This window comes from Gigantopelta aegis, chromosome 15 (genome assembly GCF_016097555.1).
Source record: "Gigantopelta aegis isolate Gae_Host chromosome 15, Gae_host_genome, whole genome shotgun sequence".
Taxonomy (NCBI): Eukaryota; Metazoa; Mollusca; class Gastropoda; order Neomphalida; family Peltospiridae; genus Gigantopelta; species Gigantopelta aegis.
The window spans coordinates 34,022,921-34,048,153 of record NC_054713.1 but is presented as its reverse complement, the minus strand read 5'-3'; the positions used below and the strand labels follow the sequence as shown (position 1 = coordinate 34,048,153).

General features: G+C 39.4%; 2 protein-coding genes across 3 annotated transcripts in view; one reads left to right on the top strand and one right to left on the bottom strand.

Moving 5' to 3' along the window:
• Nucleotides 1-1,042: 1,042 nt before the first annotated feature.
• On the top strand, nucleotides 1,043-15,994 carry LOC121390139 (glycoprotein-N-acetylgalactosamine 3-beta-galactosyltransferase 1-B-like). Its single transcript, XM_041521884.1, has 4 exons — nucleotides 1,043-1,098; nucleotides 11,977-12,205; nucleotides 13,002-13,660; nucleotides 15,702-15,994. Exons 2-4 carry the CDS (start codon nucleotides 12,016-12,018, stop codon nucleotides 15,837-15,839), a joined length of 987 nt encoding a protein of 328 aa, XP_041377818.1. The 5' UTR covers nucleotides 1,043-1,098; nucleotides 11,977-12,015; the 3' UTR covers nucleotides 15,840-15,994.
• Nucleotides 15,995-22,216: 6,222 nt separating this feature from the next.
• The window catches only part of LOC121390140, a 59,213-nt gene continuing 56,196 nt past the window's right edge, over nucleotides 22,217-25,233 (bottom strand). For both annotated transcript variants that reach the window (XM_041521886.1, XM_041521887.1), the window contains exon 2: nucleotides 22,217-23,148. In XM_041521886.1, the coding sequence (XP_041377820.1) occupies nucleotides 22,735-23,148 (414 nt within the window). In that variant the 3' untranslated portion in view covers nucleotides 22,217-22,734. The remainder of the gene's footprint in view (nucleotides 23,149-25,233) is intronic.

Below are 25,233 nucleotides of genomic sequence, written 5' to 3'. Positions count from 1 at the left end.
CCGTGTAGTAATGGAACAATTCAATGTTATTTTTATATGCGCGCATGCGCTCACGTTAGTGTGAGTTAAAACTACAATACAGATTTTGATTTTGACCCAGAATAATCGGTGGCAGATCCAGAAAATCTATTGAGTGGTGGGGGTGGGGGTGGGCAGTGACATTAAGTTGAATGCCAAGGGAACTTTGGGGAGGTTTGGAGGGGGATCGTAAAAAGATGAAAATTAATATATAATAAAATTATAACTATCGCAAAATTTAGGGGGGGGGGGGCGGGCCCCTGCCCCCCCCCTAGATCCGCCTCTGATAATATAAGCTAATTAAATATTATTAATTGTTACCATAGTTCATTGAATAACAATTGTCAGTGCATAACAATTGTTAGTGCGTTTCGTTTTTAAGTTGTACTATACTAAAGTCGATGGTCGCCCAACGGACTACCTTTGTAAAATTGTTAGTCGCCCTTAGCCAATAAAGGTCGCCACGGACGACTGCTAATTTTTAACCCTGATATTATTTATTTATTTGTGTCGTACGTACGAAATTACTGGGAGGTAAAATCCGGTTTGGACTATTACAAGCATTAGGACAACAATAAACACCTTGTAAATACAGACCGTGCTATTTTAAATAATAAAATGTATTTAATGTGTATATTACGTCATCAAAAAGGCTCTACTGGTCGGAAACATTTTACAATTGTTGTAAACTCGGGACTGTCCCTTTAATAACTGAGATACAGTACACAGCAAAACACACGTACAAAATTGTAAAATACATTTAATATATAATTTTTATATTTTTTTTAATGTTTTTCTTTCTAGTTATTACTATTATCTATACTTGTTTCTCTGTGTGCTTTAATTATTTCTTTGTCTGTATATCTGTTGTTTTGCTGTTACAACTCTCTTTAAGAGGAATAAAGAATATATACATATGCATGTATATAAAATCAATTGTGGGCGTAATTTCTCGTCCGCGGAAAACAGTAGTGTGATCGAATATTAGAAAGCTGTTGCCAGGTGTCTGTCATATGACAGTATTCATACATAGAAGAAAGCACAGCAAACCTGCTCACGAAAGACGTTAAGCCAGAGATTGTAAGTACATTAAGGGGCAGGGTCTCGTGCCTCGAAACGATCTTAGCGCTAAGATGATCTTAAGTGCTGTGTACCTACATTATGCAGTTAAGATGATATTAGCGGTAACGTCGTCTTAAGTGCTGCATAACTACCATATGCACTTAAGGTGATCTTAGCGCTAAGATCATCTTAAGTTCTGCAAAACTACCTTATGCACTTAAGGTGATATTAGCGCTAAGACCATCTTAAGACTTGCATAACTACCATATGCACTTAAGGTGGTCTTAGCGCTAAGATCGTCTTAAATGCTGCATAACTACATTATGCACTTAAGGTGATCTTAGCACTAAGATCCCGACTTCATTTTATTTATTTTATATATAAGGTGGAGGAGGATGTAAATATATTGTAGATCCTCAAATTAATGCGATCATAATATTAAAGGGACATTCCTGAGTTTGTTGCAAGTTTTAAGATGTTATTGACTAACATAAAAAATAACACAAATAATTTCGTACATACGGAAAAAATTAATTGTTTAGGAAATAAAATGAAATTTAACCTAATACAAATATTAGAACGATCAGAAACACGTTTAATATGCTGCCACTAATATTTTACATAGAAAACTATATTTGATATGTAATTACAGTCGTTAAAAAGTCTGTTAGTCGATAACATGCCCCGAGTCAGACCACCGATCATATCGGAGGCCGGACTCTGGGTAGGCGTGTTCGAAACCATTGAGGTATATGAACACGTTAAAAACATATCTAAGCTAAGTCGATAACATGTTCAAAATTGCAGCAAAATCAGTCCCTTTAATGTCCACGAGTACGTAATTTTAACCTGCGTATCCTCTGGCAAAAACTTAAAAATTGACCTCCTGAAACTAAAATCAGAGGTATGATATTCTTGTACTTTATTTCGAGGCCTAAATTATATTCAAAGTCTCAAACTGAATCAATATAGTCAATAGAGACAATAGAGACAATGCCTTTTCCAGTAATCTATCTCTGATTCGTAGTTCTTTTCTGAGTTTACTGTTAAACCATGGTTTGTCATTCGGTCGAATAGTAACTGTCTGATTAGGTATATAGATGTCAATATACTGTTTATTTATAGATTCAAAATGTTCGCACGCGATATCAACGTTTTGTGCAGAATTTGTTAGTTCTTTCCATGGTTCTTTCAGTATTAAATTATTGAGTTTTACAAAATCAGCCTTTATCGTACCTTTAATCTTCATTTATTCATTAGACAATAAAACTTTGGAACAACCTACGGGCTGAAATTCGAAATTGTCAAAACCTATCTTCATTTAAAAAGCAATAAAACACGATGTCCCATACGTTGCGCCATACTGTTCATTTATTATTTGTGTAGCCATTACGTAATAATTGCCATACCTTGTTTGTGTTTTGTGTTTTCCTTTATCAAACCTGCTATCTAATTATAGAACACATAGAACACTTTATTGCATCTCTTTTTTCCTGTTTCCTTTATTCTTTATTTTTCATTTTTTCAATAATATTTATTTCTATTCATATTTAAATTATAAAAATATATTACAATAGTAATATGTATGTATTTTGGAGAACGCCTAGAACGTTATTCTTTAAAAGGCAATAAAATATGTTTGAATCAATAGAGTTATGACATTATGCCAGAGCTAGCGACATGGGTTTTCACTGGCGTAGTAGAAAATAACAATGCTACCATATAAAATACGCAACCTGTCGCAGAAACAGGCAGTTAACTGGATAACAATTACGGAAGCATTATCGTGAATAATAAAACACGTAACATTATATTATACAATATAAAAATCCAGTATATAGGCCTACTGTGAAACTTTATAGAGGCCACAAGATTTCGTGGCACAGTCGGTTTGGCTGCGTGCACAATATATAATATTATTATCGTGTATATTACTGTAATTTAATACCAGATCCTATTTTTATAAAAAAAATTTTTTTTAAACTTCCCATTTTAAAAAGAAAGGCCAGATGTATTCATATTCATCAAGCGAAAAATGTCCAATAGCAATTTAGGATTAAAGTTTTCCAAAGTCCCAAATTATTGATTAAGCTTTTAAAAATTATTATTGAAGGGATATACACATTAACTAGGTTGTTAATGTTTTTGTTATCCCAACTAATCAAGGGGCGGGATGTAACCCAGTGCTAAAGCGTTCGCTTGATGCGCGGTCGGTCTAGGATCGATCGCCGTCGGTGGGCTATTTCTCGTTCCAGCCAGTGCTCCACAACTGGTGTAACAAAGGCCGTGGTATGTACTATCCTGTCTATGGGGTGGTGCATATAAAAGATCCCTTGCTGCTAATCGAAAAGAGCAGCCCATGAAGTGGCGACAGCGGGTTTCCTCTCTCAATATCTGTGTGGTTCTTAACCATGTCTGACGCAATTTAACCGTAATTAAATGTGTTGAGTGCGTCGTTAAATAAAACATTTCCTTCCTTCCTTCCCAACTAATCAAGATAGCTCTCGTGCACCCATATTTCACTATTATGCTAGTTTTAAACTATCAAGTGTCACGACGGAGTTGGCCAACTCGACGGTTGCTTTGTAATTTCCCTCACTTCTAACTTGCGCACAGATTAACATCTACTCGGTCGTAGGAGTTGTATACGACGAAAATCGAGGAGTAAAAACGCCCAAAGTCGTGAGATCGGCGAGCTGACAAACTCCGTCGTGACAATTGGTAATCGTAGCCTAGCAGTTCTATCTTAAGTGCAAACGAAATTGATAGGAGTCTTAATCATGGCAGTAACAAAGAAACATATCAATGTCGGATACGCTAATACCACGGGCGTTCGGATCCGCTATACAGCCTGTGTTCATATTGCAGAAAATTGGTTAAAATTAATATTACTTCTATTTATTCAGTATAGTACTATTCGATTACATGTATATTAAACCAATAATACATGCATCTCTCAGTATACTTAATAATGACTTATATGTATTAAATAATATAAGTCAATAGAATCATAATTTATTAATTATTATTATTATTATTATTATTATTATTGTTTACTAAATCACTCTCTACCATAATCCTGTATATATTTATTATTTTGTGCATTATACATAGGCACTTGATTCAATGTTACACGTATATATACTATATCCCATGTTGAAAATTAAAATACCATAAAAATAAATGACGTTTTGTACATGATATATAAACTATACAGAGAAAGAAATAAGGGAACACTTAGTATTGAATACTATTATCGTCCTAATGTCGGTATAAAGTAACAAGATGTAATGTGGGAGTCACTGAATGACAGGAAAGTGAGACTGGGTGACAGTAAAACAGTTAACTTCCTAACACAATAGATGAGTGTTTTTGTTGCAGTCACTATCTCCTGTAAGTGTTGGTGTGATCCTTTATTTCTTTCAGTCAGTACATATTGCCAAACAGGGCATACACCGAAATACACAACAAACAACAACAATTCAAAGTAATATTTATCATTTATTTCACCTTACAAATTGTGAAGAGTGAAGCAAGTATAGAAAGAAATGTTTTATTTAACGACGCACTCAACACATTTTATTTACGGTTATATGGCGTCAGACATATGGTTAAGGACCACACAGATTTTGAGAGGAAACCCGCTGTCGCCACTACATGGGCTACTCTTTCCGATTAGCAGCAAGGGATCTTTTATTTGCGCTTCCCACAGGCAGGATAGCCTTTGTTGAACCATTTATGGATCACTGGTCGGCGCAAGTGGTTTACACCTACCCATTAAGCCTTGCGGAGCACTCACTCAGAGTTTGGAGTCGGTATCTGAATTAAAAATCCCATGCCTCGACTGGGATCCGAACCCAGTACCTACCAGCCTGTAGATTCTCACGACCAAAACTGTTGGGATATTCACCGATACACCGAGTAAGTGTGGGTATAACTGATTTATACCCCACTTAAGGTCGAGTGAATTATTATATTAATTCTATGGCTAATAAAATCAATAACTAAAAGTAGCAAATAATGAAACGAAAATAACGTGGGTCAGACGTCGTGAGCCTCACATATTGTTCTGGAGCAGTGAAACTGTCTATTTCAGTTGTTCGTGTTGCACGTGCAAATGCAGTTTGATGTAGTTTTATCGGAATATATTAAAACTCAAGGACGTAGTTTATATTTCTCGGGATGGGTACAGTATGGAGAATTAAGTACTTTGTTATATGCAAATGATAAGTGTCACCAAGCAAAACAATAGGATATAGATAAAAAAATGATAGGATTTATTATGTACCCAGATAGTTTTACTTTTATCAAATCTATGCTTTAAAGGGATATTCCTGAGTTTTGCTGCATTGTAAGATGTTTCCGACTAATAAAATATGTCTACGATTAAACTTGCATATTAAATACATTTTCTTGTTTAGAATATCACTGTCTGTATATTCAATGTGTTTCTGGTCGTCCTAATGTTTGTAAGAAGCCCAAACTGGATTTGTCTTCAAATAATTTCGTACGTACGAAAAAACACATATTTTAGGAAATAAAATGAAATTTAACCTAGTACAAATATTAGAACTATCGGAAACACGTTTAATATACAGCCACTAATATTTTATGGGGAAAAATATATTTGATATTTAATTACAGTCGTTAAAACGTCTCTGTTAGTCGATAACATCTTAAAAATTGCAGCAGACTCAGGAATGTCCCTTTAATAATGGTGAAAAATTGTTTAAGGGTTACATTATCTTACCAACGCCATATTTTATGCTTTAGAGGGACATTCCTGAATTTGCTGCACTGTAAGATGTTTCAGACTAATAAAATAGTTCTACGATTACACTTACATATTAAATATATTTTCTTGTTTAGAATATCAGTGTCTGTATATCCAATGTGTTTCTTGTCATCTAAATATTTGTAAGAAGCCTAAACTGGATTTTGTCTTCAAATAATTTCGTACGTACGAAAAAACTGTTTTTAGGAAATAAAATGAAATTTAACCTAGTACAAATATCAGAACGGTCAGAAACACATTTAATATACAACCACTAATATTTTATGCAGAAAAATGTAATTACAATCGTTAAAAAGTCTCAGTTAATCGATAACATCTTAAAAATTGCAGCAAACTCAGGAATGTCCCTTTAACATAATTACTTCAGCTAGTTCTCTCTCTCTCTCTCTCTCTCTCTCTCTCTCTCTCTCTCTCTCTCTCTCTCTCTCTGACCGGCCTCGGTGGCGTCGTGGTAGGCCATCGGTCTACAGGCTGGTAGGTACTGGGTTCGGATCCCAGTCGAGGCATGGGATTTTTAATCCAGATACCGACTCCAAACCCTGAGGGAGTGCTCCGCAAGGCTCAATGAGTAGGTGTAAACCACTTGCACCGACCAGTGATCCATAACTGGTTCAACAAAGGCCATGGTTTGTGCTATCCTGCCTGTGGGAAGCGCAAATAAAAGATCCCTTGCTGCTAATCGGAAGAGTAGCCCATGTAGTGGCGACAGCGGGTTTCCTCTCAAAATCTGTGTAGTCCTTAACCATATGTCTGACGCCATATAACCGTAAATAAAATGTGTTGAGTGTGTTGTTAAATAAAACATTTATTTCTCTCTCTCTCTCTCTCTCTCTCTCTCTCTCTCTCTCTCTCTCCCACACACACACACACTGCGATACCTGCTACATCCATGTTTGTTGTGTGGTTTGGCACCTGCTGAAGAGTTGTCAGTCCTTCTCACCACTGACTGATGCAACATAACATGAACAAATACATAAATAAGTGAGTCAACGAATCAATGAAAATAGCTTATATAATATTTATATATCTTGCAGATGTTTTTCAATAGAAATAAAATTAATCTACTTGTTTCAGTTGAGTTACGAAAAATATATTCCGCTAAAAGGGTAGCCTACAGTACTGTGCATGACAATTTCAATCATCCGGTGCGTTTAATATCGTTTACGATGACAATTTAGTGAAAATGTTAAACTTTTATTTGCTTACGTTGTTTAAAGTTGAAAAGAAATAGGAAGTACAATCTCAAAGGAAGAGGTTTTGACGAAGGACGGTTTTCGATACGTTACATTGAAACATTGAAGACAATGTATGGCGATGTGGCAAATGCAAACGGCCTGAAATAAATATGTAATAATTATTACATAAAAACAAGTTCCTCACTGATCAGTTACCGTAGACATATTGAAAGTGTTGCAAACGTGTACTTTTGTAGATTTTTGACGGCGACGTTAACACGCCCAACCGACAGGACACTTCGTTGTTTCCCGCTATTTCATCTGTGATCTTCCGATGTTCAAATTTAAATTCTTCATGTTTTCCACATTATAAAAAGTGTCAAATTGCTTTGTTCGATCAAGAAATAACCAGTTTTGTCGACATATTTGCCTGATTCTGAATCGCACCAAACCAGAACGGCCATTTTCCTTTCAGACTTATCCGGCGGATAGGCCTTTATACGCAGAAAATGTAGCGAATAGCGTTATTCGCGTTTAGGCTATTCGGGGAGCTCTATCCTGCCGTCATGCATACCAGATTTTCCCACTAATTAATGCGGTAAAACAATATTTCAAATTGTGTAAAGTTGAACTGAAAAATAAACTGCCGTTTCCTATATTGCCATATATACTACTCAAAAGAATTTAAGAGTCAAAAATGTATAACCAAATAAGTTTCAGTGTATTAGATTGATGATGTAAACTACACCAAAAATTTAATTTATTGTTCCATATTTACAAAAAACCCACAAATAAACGTCACTGTATACAAGAAAGTCACATGACATGCTGGATTTTACACATTAGAACATTCGTTTAATAGTGTGCGAATCCACCCCTGGCGCGAATACACTCGACACATCGTTGCCTCATGCTGTTGATCAGACGTCTGAAGAACTCTTGGGGAATGGCCTGCCACTCTGCCATAAGAAGTTGACCCAGATCATGAAGGTTGGCCGGAGGGGCATGGTTATCCCGAACTCTCCTGCCTAATTCGTCCCAGGCGTGCTCTATTGGGGCCAAGTCAGGCGAATATGCTGGCCAATCCATCCTGGCGATACCTTGTTGTCTGAGAAAGTCCGTTACCACCCTGGCGCGGTGGGGTCTGGCATTGTCATCCTGCAGAACTGCCCCGCCGCCAATCTGCTGAAGGCCTGGGAGAACCAACGGCCGGATAATCTCATTCAGATAGCGGATTCCTTTGAGATTGCCATCCACCACATAGAGGGGGGTCCTGTGGTGGATAGAGATGCCGCCCCACACCATGACGCTGCCACCACCGAACCGGTGACGAAGCGCTCCCCAGGACGTCTGTAGAAACGAACCCGACCGTCGTTGAACTGGAGACTAAACCTGGACTCATCAGTGAACATCACTCGACCCCACTGAACACGTTGCCACCGCAGATGAAGTGTGCACCAGTGATGTCTGGCCGTTCTGTGACGTGGTAGGAGTGGTGGTCGAACAGCCTGGCGACGGCAGCGTAGATTATTGGCTCTCAGACGATTGCGTATGGTTTGATCAGACACTCGAGTTCCAGTCGCAGTCCGCAGATTGTCACGTAATCGGCGTGCAGTGGTTGTGCGTTGACGTAGAGCCATATTGGTGATGTAGCGGTCCTCTCTATTTGTAGTGCTTCGGGGTCTTCCCGAACGTGGACGATTTCGAACAGAATTCGTTGCTTGGTACCGTTGCCACAGTCGGCCAACGACACTCTGACTGACCAAGTCTCAGAGCAACATTTCTTTGCGTATTGCCATCCTGAAGCCAAGCAATAGCCCTTCCTCGATCTTCGATAGTCAGTTGACGTCGTACCATTGTCGAATTTGGAGTGTGCACCGTACACGAACACAAGCTCCAATTATACGGAAATTCAGCATTGGGAACATGGAATACACATGCAAAGCGTGCAAATGAAGCGCTTTGTGAAAAAGCAAGTTATGGGCACTTAGCAGACCTTTCGCTTTCGCCCTAATTTACGTGCAAATATAAGCATGTTTTCGCCATTAGAACTAGTCGACAGTGTCAATGACAGTGGATTTTAATTCATTTATGGGTTGCTTAGACCCACTTTTGTTAAAATGGAACAATACCATGCGTGACATTGTGGTCTAGCTAATAAAATTGACATTCAGAAAATAATGTCGAAAATATCGTCTGACCCTTAAATTCTTTTTGAGTAGTATATATGATATTAGAAAGTTAAATATAACAGTTAGAGGAAGTAAACATTACTATATTACTTTACTAAATTCGTCATTCTCAAAATCGGCGTACAACTTAAAATGGGAAAACATTTTTAATTGTACTTTCTCAGATTCTGATTGGAAAACAATAAATATAATTCCTTTATGCTGTACTGATAGTAGTGAATTGCGCTGGTTTCAGTTTAAAATAATTCATAATATACTTCCTGTTAATACCTTCTTATATAAAATTGGTTATATTTCTTGTCCGAAGTGTATTTTTTTGTAATTTAGAACTTGGTACAATTACCCATTTATTTTGGGAATGCACTTTAGTCAACTCAATTTGGAATGATATTCACAACTGGATTTATGTAAAAACGGGTAGCAATATTAAATTTAATAAAGAAAATGTAATTTTTGGCTTTAAAACCAGAAATAATGATCCCATTAATGCCACTGTACTCGTTACAAAACACGTAATATTTAAAAGTAATTTGAATGCATATGTACCCAGTTTGAAATGGATCCAAAAAGAGATGACTGAGTACTATAATGTTACAAAAGCAGCGGTTTTTTCCGCGTGCAACTATGATAAATCAATTTGTCACAATGCATTTGAAACCTAGATTTTTTTCATGTGTATCTTTTTATCATATGTACTGTATACATCTGTGTGTGGATATCATGTCAATAAAAATGGGAATAATAATAATAACCCCCCCTCCCCCAAAAAAAAAAAAAAACACATTGTTAGAGATTAGAAGCATAATTGTGTGAAATAGGAAACAGGTAGTAAGGTCCACGCCAAACGCTGTTAAAGCTTAAGCTGTAAAAACTCGTTTTAGCACAAGCGTGAACGAATGAATGAATGAATGAATGTTTAACGACACCTCAGCACGAAAAATACATCGGCTATTGGGTGTCAAACTATGGTAATGCAAATAAATAAAGTGATGATCAACATCAACATAAAAATTCAAGGTTTAAACAAAAACAGTGTAAAGAACTGTGCAAACATACAAATACAAATATCACAGAATTTTACGGACACCGAATTTTACTCTAAACTTCAATTTGTGCTGTATTGGCCATTCTCAAAGAGAAAGCGTGAACGAAGTTCAGTCGCCAGTGCATCAAGCGTAACGGCTTGTCTGTTAACTGCACACTACGGCTTGTTAGGCTTCATGTTTTCAGAGCTGCGTACGCCGTGCACCTTTCTGCTGTTTGGTTTCTTGTAATTTTACTTTTTAGCAAACTCCATTATGTATCTTTTTGTATTGCACTCTTGTATATGTATGGTGCATGGTGGTGTTTAAAAAAAAAAATAATAATTCAGAAGACATAATATCAAATTTGTATATATTTGACGGAATTTTAAAAACTGTTTACATGAATATACTTTTGAAATTATTTCGATTACAACACAGTTAATATTAATATATCTGTATACACACAACGTATTTACTTTTAATAATATGATTCTGTGTGTGGTAGGCTCTTGGTTGTCACAGCTTTCTGCATATGAGTATTCATATCCTTTATACCGGCCTCGGTGACGTCATGGTTAGGCCATCGGTCTACAGGCTGGTAGGTACTGGGTTCAGATCCCAGTCGAGGCATGGGATTTTCAATCCAGATACAGACTACAAACCCTGAGGCTCAATGGGTAGGTGTAAACCACTTGCACCGACCAGTGATCCATAATTGGTTCAACAAAGGCCATGGTTTGTGCTATCCTGCCCGTGGGAAGCACAAATAAATGTACCTTGCTCCTATTGGAAAGAGTAGCCCATGTAGTGGCGACAGTGGGTTTCCTCTCTCAAAATCTGTGTGGTCCTTAACCATATGTCTGACGCCATATAACCGTAAATAAAATGTGTTGAGTGCGTCGTTAAATAAAACATTCCTTTCTTTGTTTCGGTAGGTTTACCAACATCAGTCGAGGTCAGGTGACAGCTAGAGCTAGAGCCCCAAGTTCAGCCAGCCGTTTTTCGCTAACGTTTGTGAACTATTTTGACTGGTTCCCAAAGTGGTCATTCGATTTACTGTGTAGCGTAAAAACCAGTTTAGCGAAAGTTAGCGACAAGCGGTTGACTGAACTTACCTCCGACGCGACGAAAAAGAAACAAAATGGTTGCATCCAGTTAGCAGGAATATTCATGAATTTTTATTTTATTTTAAAAAAATTAAAAAAATCTAAAATTACACGTGTTTCGTTTCTTAAACTGTCAATTTGTGTTGGTGGTCCAGGTCTGCATCTTTTCAATACATAAGCAAAGCTTCTAGAATTTTATAAAAAATCCACTAGCCATGGGATCAGTGATTTTAAAAATATACTAGCCATGATTAAAAATTCACTAGCCTACTTTAAATAAATACAGTTTTACTAATACATGTAGTCAGAATCAGATAAATCACCTAAAGAGGGAGATAGAGCTTAAAAACCATTACACTGGGGTGGGAAATGGGGCAGGATATTCATATTTACAAAATAAGACTTAAATGACAAGGTATTTGTTTCACTAGCCGTCGGCCTAGTTATAATAGTTATTTACTAGCCCAACACTGAATATCACTAGCCATGGGAGTGGAGCTACCATAATCTAGAAGCTCTGATAAGGCTTATATTTGACCTGACTGCTCCTTTAACTAAGTTTAAGACATTAACCAATTATTCTCCATAAAACTGCTCTTTTAGATATTCAAGAGTATCTACAGGCCGGACTTCCTTGTTACCATGGCGAACGTTCGACTTTGCATCGTGTTGGTGTCGGCCATGGCGCTTGTGCCCATCTTCTACTTCACAGCGTTTTCGTTCACCATAACGAGAACGTTGTTGCCAATCACTAGGAAAGAGAACCTGTTCCAGTATGCACACTTTCGAGAATCGAACTCGGGCTACACATCTGGATCAAGCATTGTGCACGGTAAGGCGTTAATTGGTAATTAACAATAAGTTAACTTATAACTTTGTTTGCCCATAGTGGAGGCTTCACAGTCGCAGCATATCTACCTTAAATAGTGTCCACAACAACATAGGCGTCGGAAGATGGTTGTAAATGGAGAGGCCAGTTATTAAATACGAGGTTATATATACATATATAAATGTATGTATAAATACATACATACATACATACATACATATACACATACATACATACATACATGCATACATACATATACACATACATACATACATACATACATACATATACACATACATACACATACATACATACATACATACATACATACATACATGCATGCATGCATGCATGCATACATACATACATACATACATACATACATACATACATGCATACACACATACATACATGTATACAATGCCTCAGTAGCTCAGAGCGCATCGTAGTTAATCTTATAATTTGCGGGCGATTCAGTGCCACAGGTTCGAGTCGCAGCAACGGCATGGGTCAATTTGTGAGGCCAGAAAGGATTTAATTATCCCATGTGCCAGTGCGTTAATATCTATGTATGTAACAGTCAACCTCGACATACATACAATATATAGATATTCATACATCAATACATACATACATACTAGTCAGTGCCAGGTTTGCCCACTATTTCGTGCACATAAGCGTGATCGACCGCATAGCTTGTAGCCCCATGCATAATATGATAATAATGATGATGATGATGATGATGTTGATGACCATTGCCATCATCATTATCATCATCATCATCATCTTTATTATCCAGATCCTGACTTTTTGGCGAGAGAACTGGCTGAACGAGTGCGTGTTCTCTGCTGGGTGATGACGTCACCAGACAACGTGGAGACGCGAGTGAAGTACGTAGTCAGGACGTGGGCTCGACGCTGCAACAAGCTCGTCATCATCAGCTCCAAAGCCAACGACACATACGGCATCGTCGCCATCAACGTGGGCGAAGGTCGAGATCAGCTGACCCAGAAAACCCTTGGCGGTTTCCACTACGTGTACAAACACCACCTGGACGACGCTGATTGGTTCCTGAAGGCGGATGACGACACCTACGTCATCGTGGAGAATCTGAGATATCTTCTGTCGAACGAGGACACACACAAACCCGTATACTTCGGCCATCATTTCAATTCCATCGGAACATTTGACTACTCAAGCGGCGGGTCTGGTTTTGTGGTCAGCAAAGAAGCACTCAGGCGGTTCGGCAGGGCTGGAAATAATAGCACGGTTTGTCGTCAGAACGGTTCGGCCGGTGATGAGGCGTTCGGTCAGTGCATGGGAAACCTGGGAGTGGAGTTGAAGAATTCCACAGATAGATATGGAAGAACGAGATTTCACTGTCTCAAACCTAGTGACTATGTTTTTGGAAACTTTCCAGAATGGCTGTTCAACTACGACGCAAATGGCGTCAAAAAGGCAAGTACTAGTACCACTCTTCTATTATTTCAGTGGCGGATCCAGAAAATCCATTTAATGACATGCGGCGGAATGCCAAGGAAAGTTTGGGGGAGGTTTGGAGGGGAATGAAAAAAAAGGAGAAAATTAAATATAATAAAATTATAAATGTCGCCACTGAGCCCCCCCCCCCCCCCTAGATCCGCCTCTGTATTTTCAAGTACGTGTTACGTGTATGTTGTAAAATCAGAGCCTAGTTGTTCAAAGCATAGTTAAGTTAAAGGGACATTCCTGAGTTTGCTGCATTGTAAGATGTTTCCAACTAATAAAATAGTTCTACAATTAAACTTGCATATTAAATATATTTTCTTGTTTAGAATATCAGTATCTGTATATTCAATGTGTTTCTGGTCGTCTTAATATTTTTATGAAGCCCAAATTGGATTTTAAATATTTTAGAAAATAAAATGAAATTTAACCTAGTACTAATATTAGAACGATCAGAAACACGTTTAATATACAGCCACTAATATTTTGTGCAGAAAAATATATTTGATATGTAATTACAATCGCAAAAAAATCTGTTAGTCGATAACATCTTAAAAATTGCAGCAAACTCAGAATGTCCCTTTAACCCTGGGTTAGTCTAATATTTTCCTTTTAATTAATTTTGTACAAATACAAAACAAACTTAATATTTGATTATGTATGCACATTTTGGTTATTCTAAATCCAGTTTCAACACTATGTTTTCAATTATAATTTGTATTGATTCAGTACTTGGTTCTTAAAACCTCTGTTCAAGGTAACTAACGTTTGAATAATCGGCACATGTTTTCTTTGAATTATTATTATTATTTTGTTTCTACAGAATATGTATGTTACGAAACAACTTACTTCAGAAAATCAAATACATGAATTTTTAAAATTCAAAGCAAACAGTTAATTTGTCATTTTTAGAAATGGGAATAACCAAGATCTATACCATATATACACCATTTTTACCAACCAACGTAGGTCTTCTCATCCATGTTTATACTACATCAAATGAAATTCTACAGGCGACAATGTTAACGTGTGTGGTTAAGAACAATATATGCAATACATCCGATGGCTTCACCAGTATACGGGACCGGACATCGCCCAGTGGTAAATCGCTCGGTGTGTGGGCCCATTGGGCTATTTCTCGTTCCAGCCAGTGATCCACAGCTGGTGTTACAAAGGCCGTGTTATGTACTACCTTGTCTGTGGAATGCTGCATATAAAAGATCCCTGGCTGCTAATCGAAAAGAGTAACTCATGACTTGGAGGCGGCGGGTTTTTATCTCATTATTTTTGTGATCCTTAAACATAATATTTCCGATGTCATAATAACCGTGATTAGAAATGTGCTGAGTGTGTGTCGTTAAAGGTATATCTCGTTCCAGCCAGTGATCTACAACTGGGTATAAGAAATGCCGTGGTAAGTCCTATCTTGCCTGTGGGATGGTGCATATAAAAGATCCCTTGCTGCTAATCGAAAAGAATAGCCTATGAATTGGCGATAGCGGGTTTTCTCTCTCAATATCTGTGTGGTCCTTAACCATATGTCCGACGCCATATAACCGTAAATAAAATGTGTTGAGTGCGTCGTTAAATAAAATATTTCCCTCCTTTCTTCCTTTAATGTATAAAACATTTCTTCCTTCCTTCTTTCTTCCGTGCCACCTTGTTTTTAAAACTTGAAAAAAGTTTGTTTTGTTTAACACCATTAGAACATATTGATTTATTCTATTAAGCATCGGCTATTTTGACATATAGTCTTAGAAAGGAAACCCTCTGCATATTTCCATTAGTAACACGGGACCTTTTATATGCACCATCCATAGACAGGCTGTAACATACTCGTACCACGGCCTTTGATGTACCAGTCGTGGTGCAGTGGCTGGAGCGAAAAATTACCCAATGGTCCCACCGACAGGGATCGATCCCTGACCAACCGCGCATCAAGCGAGCGCTTTACCACTGGGCTACGTTCCGCCCTTTAAAACTTGTATTCTGTCTTCTTCCTTCTGTTTTTTAGGGTATGGAGAGTATCAGTGATTACGTCATTTCCTTTCATTACGTGCGAGGAGAGCAGATGGACTTATTGGAGTATTTGATATACCACGCTAAACCATACGGCTTGAAAAACGTGTTACAGGATCTAAATCAGCACTAATCAGGGGCGAAGCGTGATCTGCACCTGGGGTGGGGTAGGGACCAGATGGACTTATTGGAGTATTTGATATACCAGGCTAAACCATACGGCTTGAAAAACGTTTTACAGGATCTAAATCAGCACTAATCAGGGGCGAAGCGTGGTCTGGACCTGGGGTGGGGTGGGAACTAATTAGGGGCGAAACGTGGTCTGGACCTGGGGTGAGGTGGGAGCTAATCAGGGGCGAAGCGTGGTCTGGACCTGGGGCGAAGCCTGGTCTGGACCTGGGGGGGGGGGTGGGAGCTAATCAGGGGCGAAGCGCGGTCTGGACCTGGGGTGGGTGGGGAGCTGGGGCGAACTAAGCCTGGTCACCTGGGGGGAGAAGCGTGGTCTGGACCTGGGGTGGGGTGAGAACTAATCAGGGGCGAAGCGTGGTCTGGACCTGGGGTGGGGTGAGAACTAATGGGGCGGGGGGGGACCTGGGAAACTAATCAGGGGCGAAGCGCGGTCTGGACCTGGGGTGGGGTGGGAGCTAATCAGGGGCGAAGCGCAGTCTGGACCTGGGGCGGGGTGGGAACTAATCAGGGGCGAAGCGCGGTCTGGACCTGGGGCGGGGTGGGAACTAATCAGGGGCGAAGCGCGGTCTGGACCTGGGGCGGGGTGGGAACTAATCAGGGGCGAAGCGTGGTCTGGACCTGGGGCGGGGTGGGAACTAATCAGGGGCGAAGCGTGGTCTGGACCTGGGGCGAAGCCTGGTCTGGACCTGGGGTGGGGGATGGGAGCTAATCAGGGGCGAAGCGTGGTCTGGACCTGGGGTGGGAACTAATCAGGGGCGAAGCGTGGTCTGGACCTGGGGCGGGGTGGGAACTAATCAGGGGCGAAGCGTGGTCTGGACCTGGGGTGGGGTGGGAACTAATCAGGGGCGAAGCGTGGTCTGGACCTGGGGCGGGGTGGGAACTAATCAAGGGTGAAGCGTGGTCTGTACCTGGGGTGGGGTGGGAACTAATCAAGGGTGAAGCGTGGTCTGTACCTGGGGTGGGGTGGGAACTAATCAGGGACGAAGCGTGGTCTGGACCTGGGGTGGGGTGGGAACTAATCAAGGGTGAAGCGTGGTCTGTACCTGGGGTGGGGTGGGAACTAATCAAGGGTGAAGCGTGGTCTGGACTTGGGGTGGGGTGGGAACTAATCAAGGGTGAATCCCCGAACCCTCCACCCTTCGTCCCTGAATGTAAAGGCAGGAGATGTTTTATTTAACGACGCACTCAACACATTTTATTTACGGTAATATGGCTGTTGCCACTTCATTGGCTACTCTTTCCGATTAGCATCAAGGGATCTTTTACATGCACCATCCCGCAAACAGGATAGTACATACCACGGCCTTTGTTACACCGGTTGCGGAGCACTGGCTAGAACAAGAAATAACACAATGGGTCCCCCGACGGGGATTGATCCTAGTCCGACCGCGCATCAAGCGAACACTTTACCACTGGGCTACGTCCCGCCCATATTGAGCGTAAAGCAATTAATTTTTGTAACCAGAGATTTTCACATGTTAAGCAAGATGTTAATATTTGTTTTATAGATATATTTAAAAAAAATAAAATCTTCTTTGCGTGAAAATGGGATTTTTAATCCAGATACCGACTCCAAACCCTGAGTGAGTGCTTCGCAAGACTCATTGGGTAGGTGTAAACCACTTGCACCGACCAGTGATCCGTAACTGGTTCAACAAAGGCCATGGTTTGTGCTATCCTGCCTGTGGGAAGCGCAAATAAAAGATCCCTTGCTGCTAATCGGAAAGAGTAGCCCATGTAGTGGCGACAGCGGGTTTCCTCTCAAAATCTGTGTGGTTCTTAACCATATGTCTGACGCCATATAACCGTAAATAAAATGTGTTGAGTGCGTCATTAAATAAAACATTTCTCTCTCTCTCTCTCTCCATCTGTCACACTCAATAACCATATGTTCAATACCAAATGGCCGAAGTTGACAAGGTTCTTACTTGTCGTTAAACGCATATGCGTTTACATTCCGAAGGACAACAATGCACCCATTGCCGATGATTAATGTTTTACAGATAACATAATCAAATCAACATAATTGAATGTATGTACCATATGTGTTTTTTTTTTATGTTATTTAACAAATATAGATATCACTCATGGGCATACATAGGATTTTGAAAAGGGGGGTTCCAAAATAGATTGCAGAGATATTGGGCATATATTTCTATGTTGAGTTTTGAAAAGGTGGGTTCCAAAATAGATTGCAGAGATATTGGGCATATATTTCTATGTTGAGTAAATATAATAATGTCGGATATCAATGTCAGATATATTAAATTATAAAAAAAGCGATTTCAGGGGGGGGTCGACCCGAACCCCCATGTACGCCCATGTTACTTATCCCAATGAAAACACACATCAGTACGCACATAAGTATATATACGGTCGATAAAATAGTAATTTGCGTTACACCATTTGCAAACAAGCAAATTGTGTTGACGTGAATGTAAAGGCCGGGCTGATTGGACAGTTTGACAGCTGTGACGACAGACTGAGAGCACGTTTTACTGTGTCACGTGACTTTAGAGGTCAGTAGAAGTACATGTACATTACTTTATAGTATTTGAACATAAAGATGCTATGTCAAAGTTAAAATAAAAAAAACGTTTCAATTTGTTTAACGACACCACTAGAGCACATTTATTTATTAGTCATCTGCTATTGGATGTGAAACATTTGGTAATTTTGACATATAGTCTTAGAGAGGAAACCCGCCACGTTTCCATTAGTAGCAAGAAATATTTTATATGCACCATCCCAGACAGGATAGCACATACCACGGCTTTGTATATACCAGTCGAGGTGCACTGGCTGGAACGAGAAATAACCCAATGGGTCCACCGACGGAGATCGATCCCAAATCGACTGCGCATCAAGCGAGCAGAATACCACTTGGCTACCTCCCGCCCTAAGTTGCAATAATGGCGGTTCCCTCCAAAAATATTTAGTAATTTTTGCTTTGAGACATAAAAACTAATACCTTCTGCTATATGCCTATAAAAAAACCTGCCAAATAATTCCACTTACTAGTAGAAAACAAGTATTTTAAGGGGGAATTTTAAGATCCCCTAAAAAAACCTAAAAAAACAAAACAAAAAACCCATCTCAACCCAAAAACAAACCAGAGAAAAGCCTGTAATAAAAACAACAGAAAAAACAAGCAACCCCCCAAACCCCCCCATCCCCTCCAACCCCCCCCCCCCGCCAAAAACAACAACAACCAAAAAACAAAACAAAAAACCCAACAACAATAAAAACAAACAAAACAACATCCAACCATACCCCCTCCCAGCAAGCATCACCACGAGGGGAGCTGTCATTCTTAATCCCCATCACTCCCACAACCAAACATTAATATAAAATTAAAATTCAACTTCAACAGAATGTGCATCATTTTTATTTCTGATATAAACAACAGACCAAGAACACACCGATAGCACATTTAGGAACACTTATTATACAACATTATTCGAGTTACAATTAGCAATATAAGTTACATTTTCCTGCTTCCTCATACTTTTGAAGAACTCAGTAATATACAGGCGAAACGTGGTTTTAAACATTTTAAGTGTGTAATTTTAAAGGCGCAGATCCTAGTTGCAGCCCGTAAAAATGGACACTGAATTTAGTTAATCTACAAACCTGCAACACATTTGGATAAAATTATACCAGAGAGACGCTAAAGTCTGTGATGTTTAAATGGAAAAAATACCGTCTAAAAATAACTAGAGCTTGTCTCGATAACCATTATTTCTCAGACGAACGTGCGTTTTTACAATTATGCAAAATGCATTTTGGAAATTACAAAAACCTGGATGACATGAACCACTCCAAGTGTACGAAAATAAATATTTTAAATAATAAAATTTAAGTATACTTCTGATTTAAATTCTCAAAGAACGTCTTTAACAGTGAAAAATATGCCGTAGTGTTTAAAAACTAAGGTTCGTCACTTTAAGACAACTGAAAAATAACGGAGCACGTACTATATTAACTGCCCCTACCCCATTGCTGTCATTGGATACCTATATGCAGAGTTCTGACAGCAACTGATCTCTGTGGGGCCTATATTTTAAATATAGAAATTATTACATTAAAGTGAGTGGCAGTCCTCCTAATGACGAGCACCTGATAGGGGATCATGAAAGCAATCACGACTTTGTCTAACCTCCTTTTGACTCTGTCCTGGGCACAGATACGATTTTGATCAGGGAATACGGTTTTGTCGTTCAGATTTATCGCAGTTCGTACATAATTAGCTGAAAAAGATACATTTTCGTATTTATATATAAATACTCTATACAGTACTACGCAAAACAAATTTGGCTGAAACATTTTTATTATGGCTAATAAATATCCCAATTGGCTAATGTTTTTGGTTACAGGTATTTTATGATCTGAGGTGAACCCTGGAACAGTCACACAATAGGAATAACCCATAGCGGTCCGCCAGAACGCAATGTTCTGTTTCTTACGTTATTATCTCTTTAAAAATAGGGGGCAGGACGTAACCCAATGCTAAAGCGTTCTCCTGATACGCGGTCAGTCTAGGATCGATCCTCATCAGTAGACCCATTGGGCTATTTCCCGTTCCAGACAGTGCATCACGACTGGTATATCCCTTGCTACTAATGAAAAAAAAAAAAATGTAGCGGGTTTCCTCTCTAAGACTATGTAAAAAAATTACCATAAGTTTAACATTCAATAGCTGATGATTAATAAATCAATGTGCTCTAGTGGTGTCGTTAAACAAAACCCACAAAACCCTTCCTTTGTACTACTTTAGCTCGCCATAATAGTGTGCATGTTTAGAAGGGAGACCACTCGCAAACAACTTTACTGATTTCCATGCTGTAGCCTACCTGGAACCAGTATCTAGTATTGGTCAATAATGAATATTGCATATATTATATAATATTAAGGATTATGGTAGTGGCGGATCTAAGTGGGGCGGGGGCAACCTCCGCTCATAATTTATTAATTTTTTTACGTTAGAGAATACTAGAAAACCCTTCAGGAACATTTGTGGGTTTTGGCCACATGTCACTGCCCCCCCCCCCCCCCCCCCCCTCCCTCCCTTCACCAATTAATTTTCTTGCTGCTAGTCGAAAAGAGTAGCCCATGAAGTGGCGACAGCGGGTTTCCTCCCTCAATATTTGTGTGGTCCTTAACCATATGTTCGACGCCATATAGCCGTAAATAAAATGTGTTGAGTGCGTCGTTAAATAAAACATTTCCTTTCCTTCCTTCTAACCAATCATATTATTTATAGACGTACGGACTCCCATTTATGAAGGGTGGGGGGGGGGGGGGGAGGAGGCAGGACGCACCCTATCTCTGCCCTTGTCTCATACGCTTATGATATTACTTTAACATTAGGCACAAATACTAGTTCGTCAGTGCGACCGCGATAACTCTGCCTTGTTATAATATACTAACGTCCAAAAGAAATTATACCAATACTATGAGACTCGATGGCGGATCCAGAAAATCCAGGGGTGTGTGTGTGTGTGTGTGTGTGTGGGCAATGATATGAAGCCAAGGGAGCTTTGGGGGAGGTTTGGAGGGGGGGGGGGGGTCTTAAAAAAAAATGAAAATTAATATATAACAAAATTATAACTGTCGCAAAATTTAGGGGGGACAAAACTTAAATCCGCCTCTGAGACTACAAAAGAAAACCCAAAATATGTTGCATGTTTAAAACCTATAGTCATAAGAGTGGTGTTTTGGCATGTTGAGAACAGAATTTCATTCCATAAAAGCAGAAACATATTTAACCACAATTTTATTCCCATTATTAAAATTATAAAGAAAATTAAATCAATTTTTCTTGGTATAGTATTTTGGATGTTAGTATATATTTATGTTTTCATACTGGCGTACGTTCAGCCAGCCGGTTTTTTTCGCTAAAGTTTTGCAAACTATTTTGACTGGTTTCCGAAGTGATCATTTGGTTTAATGTGTAGCGTAAACATCAGTTTAGCAAGCATTAGCGACAAAAGGATTGTTGAACTTCCCCCAGTTGTTTGTCATAGTTATCAGATTTACGTTCAGAAGTGTGAGTGATCGCGGTCGCTAAGTAGACTAGTTTTTGCGCCTAACGTTAAATAAATGTATGAGAATACGAATGAAACCAGTGAAACTGGTCGCGAGCACTCCCCTTCATATCGCCCTCCACGAACACGCCGCTGGTCTTTTAAAGACAATTGATGGTTTAATAAATAAAACTATTAAAGGGACACACCCTAGTTTTTAAACACTAAGGCATATTTTTTTTAACTATTTTTACCGCTTTTGATAACTGAAATCATACTTTACTTAGATTTTATTGTTTAGGTTATCCATTTCCGTACATTCCAAATGTTTTTGGTCATCCTGGTGTTTTCAATATCACAAAATGAATTTCTCATATTTTTAAAAACGCCCGTGCGTCTGAGAAGTAACAGTTATGGAGTAGTTTTAATCTATGTTTAGAGGGTATTTAATCATTTCAAAGTCATAGTCACTAAATTGTAACTTTATCCAAATATGTTACAGATTTGTAAATTAACTAAACTTAAGTGTTAATTTTCACGGGTTGAAACTAAGGTCTGTCCCTTTAATTTAATTTGCCACCATATGTAGCCACACCCCATCCTCCTTACAACGTGTCCCTGCACCCACGACATCACATCACCTACAATAAACAGCTTTGCATTTTCTAATCATTATTTTGGTCTAATCTAAAAATAAAATGTTTCGTACTCGTTTATTTATAGTAACAAGGCAGTTTTTAACATACAAATGTATAATGTGTCTTATGTTGTTTGTTTTTTTGTTGTTGTTTTTTGTTGTTGTTTTTACGGGGATTAACCCAGAATGTAATTTCCATCTTTCCAGACCATAAATCGTCGAGAGCTCACTGGTGCGGCTGCGCGCAAATAGTTTTTCGTGTATGCGGAAAACCTCTTTCTTGGGTATGCGCCCGGAATCTGTACCGAGTCAAGCACTTCGAGCAGTTCGGGAGTTATCGGCAAACTCCGCTTGCCCTGTCCGCGAAGCAGAACCATGAGGTTGCTGGGATACTGCCAGCTAGGACCAGAATTGTAGTCCATGGATCGTTTAACCTTTGAACTGTGCGTTTCTGCGAGGTCAAGGCCGTGCTGACCCTCTTCGTAACTGTCATGCCACACATAGTTGCGTTTCTTTAGGGGTATGTTTCTGGATTCCATTTCGTCTGTCGATGACGTCTTTTCATCGTCATTGAAGCCAGTTGGCAACATCTGAAAAACACAAAGAAAAAGGAATTGTGTATTGTAAAGAAAAAATCAGTATTTAAGGTCTTCCGTTTCTGGAATGTTGCGCTTGCGCAGTTCGGAACTCCGAAGTCTTCATTTAAAGGGAACATTTCCCCCTGCCCATGTCCTGGACAGAAACGCCGGCCGAGGTTGACTCTTGTGCCCAGGACAGGCGTGCGCTACAACAGCATGCTTTGAATGTGCACGTAAAGCCCTATGACCTGACCTGACCCTGCGAATATTCTGGCAAATGTCTTCACCATTTTAAAATTAATGAGAATTCTTTCTTTTGTTTCCCTTCCTTCGTATCTTCATTAATTCACCATTAATTGATTGATTAATTTCAACTTATATCTAATTAAGGTTCAAGCACGTTCAAGGACAGCGGGTTTGTGGTTAGTGGTTTGTGAGGGAGAAGTCTATATAGTGGTCTTAACCTACCCATTGAGTCGTAAAAACTCGCTCTGGGTGAGAGCCGGTACCAGGCTGTGAACCCAGTACCTAGCAGCCTTATGTCCGATTGCTAAACCACGACACCACCGTGGTCAGTATCCCCCCCCCCCACACACACACACTTAATTATATTTAATTTTATATAGGCTTTTGTATATACTTGGACCTCGACGGAGTTATCCCCCTTCCCCGTGTCAACCAGTGCTCCACGACTGGTGCACCAAAAGCCGTGCTACAGCACATATGTACGGTACTGCCATGGCCCATTGAAAAGTAAATATAAGCAATCGCTTGCTGCTTTGTAAGCTTAGTAGCCGTAGCTTTAGTGGCGGCGGCGGGTTTCGTCTCTTTGTCTCCCTAAGTGTCTAAATAACCATATTGTACACACGTAATATGCAACTGTAGCTTAAAATATGCTAAGGTGTTCTTAAATATTCCTTTCTTTTATACACCATGTTCAGTATGAACGTGTCCATTGTCATAAAGTTTTTGTTTGTCAAAGAAACGGAAACGTGTATTTGGTTTCTGGACCCAATTTCACAAAGCATCATAAGCCTAGTTTTGCACGTAAACGTAAATCTACGACTAAAACACAATTCTTATTACTATTATAGTACAACAAATAAAAATGCTCCTTCTTCTGTAATGAAGCAATTTTCTACGTGAAATAGACGCCAAACAGGTGCAAACGACCGCGCATCGATCGAGCGCTTTACCACTAGGCTACGTCCCCGTCGGTGGGATGGTGCATATAAAATATCCCTTGCTGCTAATCGAAAAGAGTAGCCTATGAAGTGGCGACAGCGGGTTTCCTCTCTCTGTGTGGTCCTTAACCATAAGACTGACGCCATATAACCGTAAATAAAATGTGCTGAATGCGTCGTTAAATAAAAGATTTCCTTCGTTCCTTCAATTGTCAAACACGGCTCTAATAGTGAAAAATACGCCATTGCGTTTAAAAACTAGGGCCTGCCCCTTTAAACTACTGTAATGTAGTGTGAAAATATATGGTTATTTCAATATTTGGACCAGAAATGGAGGAAACCCGCTGACGCCAATCAGATTACTCCTAAGGAAAATCAACTAAAGGATGTTTTATATGCACTTCATATAAGGCGCTAAAAACGATTAAAAAAAAAGTAAACTGTAGTTTACGAGTGAGCATGACCTGATCCCCCCCCTCCCCCCCCCCCCCCCCCCCCCCCCCCAAAGGTTCGATCACCACAGTTTAAACCCAACTGCATAATTTCTTGCACATGCGCTTGCGTATAGACTGGACAGTACATTCCACGATTTTGATTTGGTGTATCACTGGTTGGTATAAGGAAGAAAACCCCGTTAAAGTTTGTTTTGTCTAACGACATCACTAGAGCACATTGATTTATTAATCATCGGCTATTGGATGTAAAACATTTGGTAATTTTGACAAATAGTCTTAGAGCGGAAACCCGCAACCCTTTATGAAATTAGAAACAATGGCTATTGTATATGCACCATCACACAGACATGCTAGCACATACCACGGCCTTTGATATTACAGTCGTGGTGTACTGGCTGGAACGAGAAATAGCCCAATGGAGCCACCGACGGGGATCGATCCTATACCGACCAGGCATC

Coding starts and splice junctions, on each gene's coding strand:
- LOC121390139 (XM_041521884.1), top strand. CDS start 12,016: ATGGCGAACGTTCGACTTTGCATCGTGTTGGTGTCGGCCATGGCGCTT. Junction 12,206..13,001: donor TGGATCAAGCATTGTGCACG/GTAAGGCGTTAA, acceptor TTTATTATCCAG/ATCCTGACTTTTTGGCGAGA. Junction 13,661..15,701: donor ACGCAAATGGCGTCAAAAAG/GCAAGTACTAGT, acceptor TCTGTTTTTTAG/GGTATGGAGAGTATCAGTGA.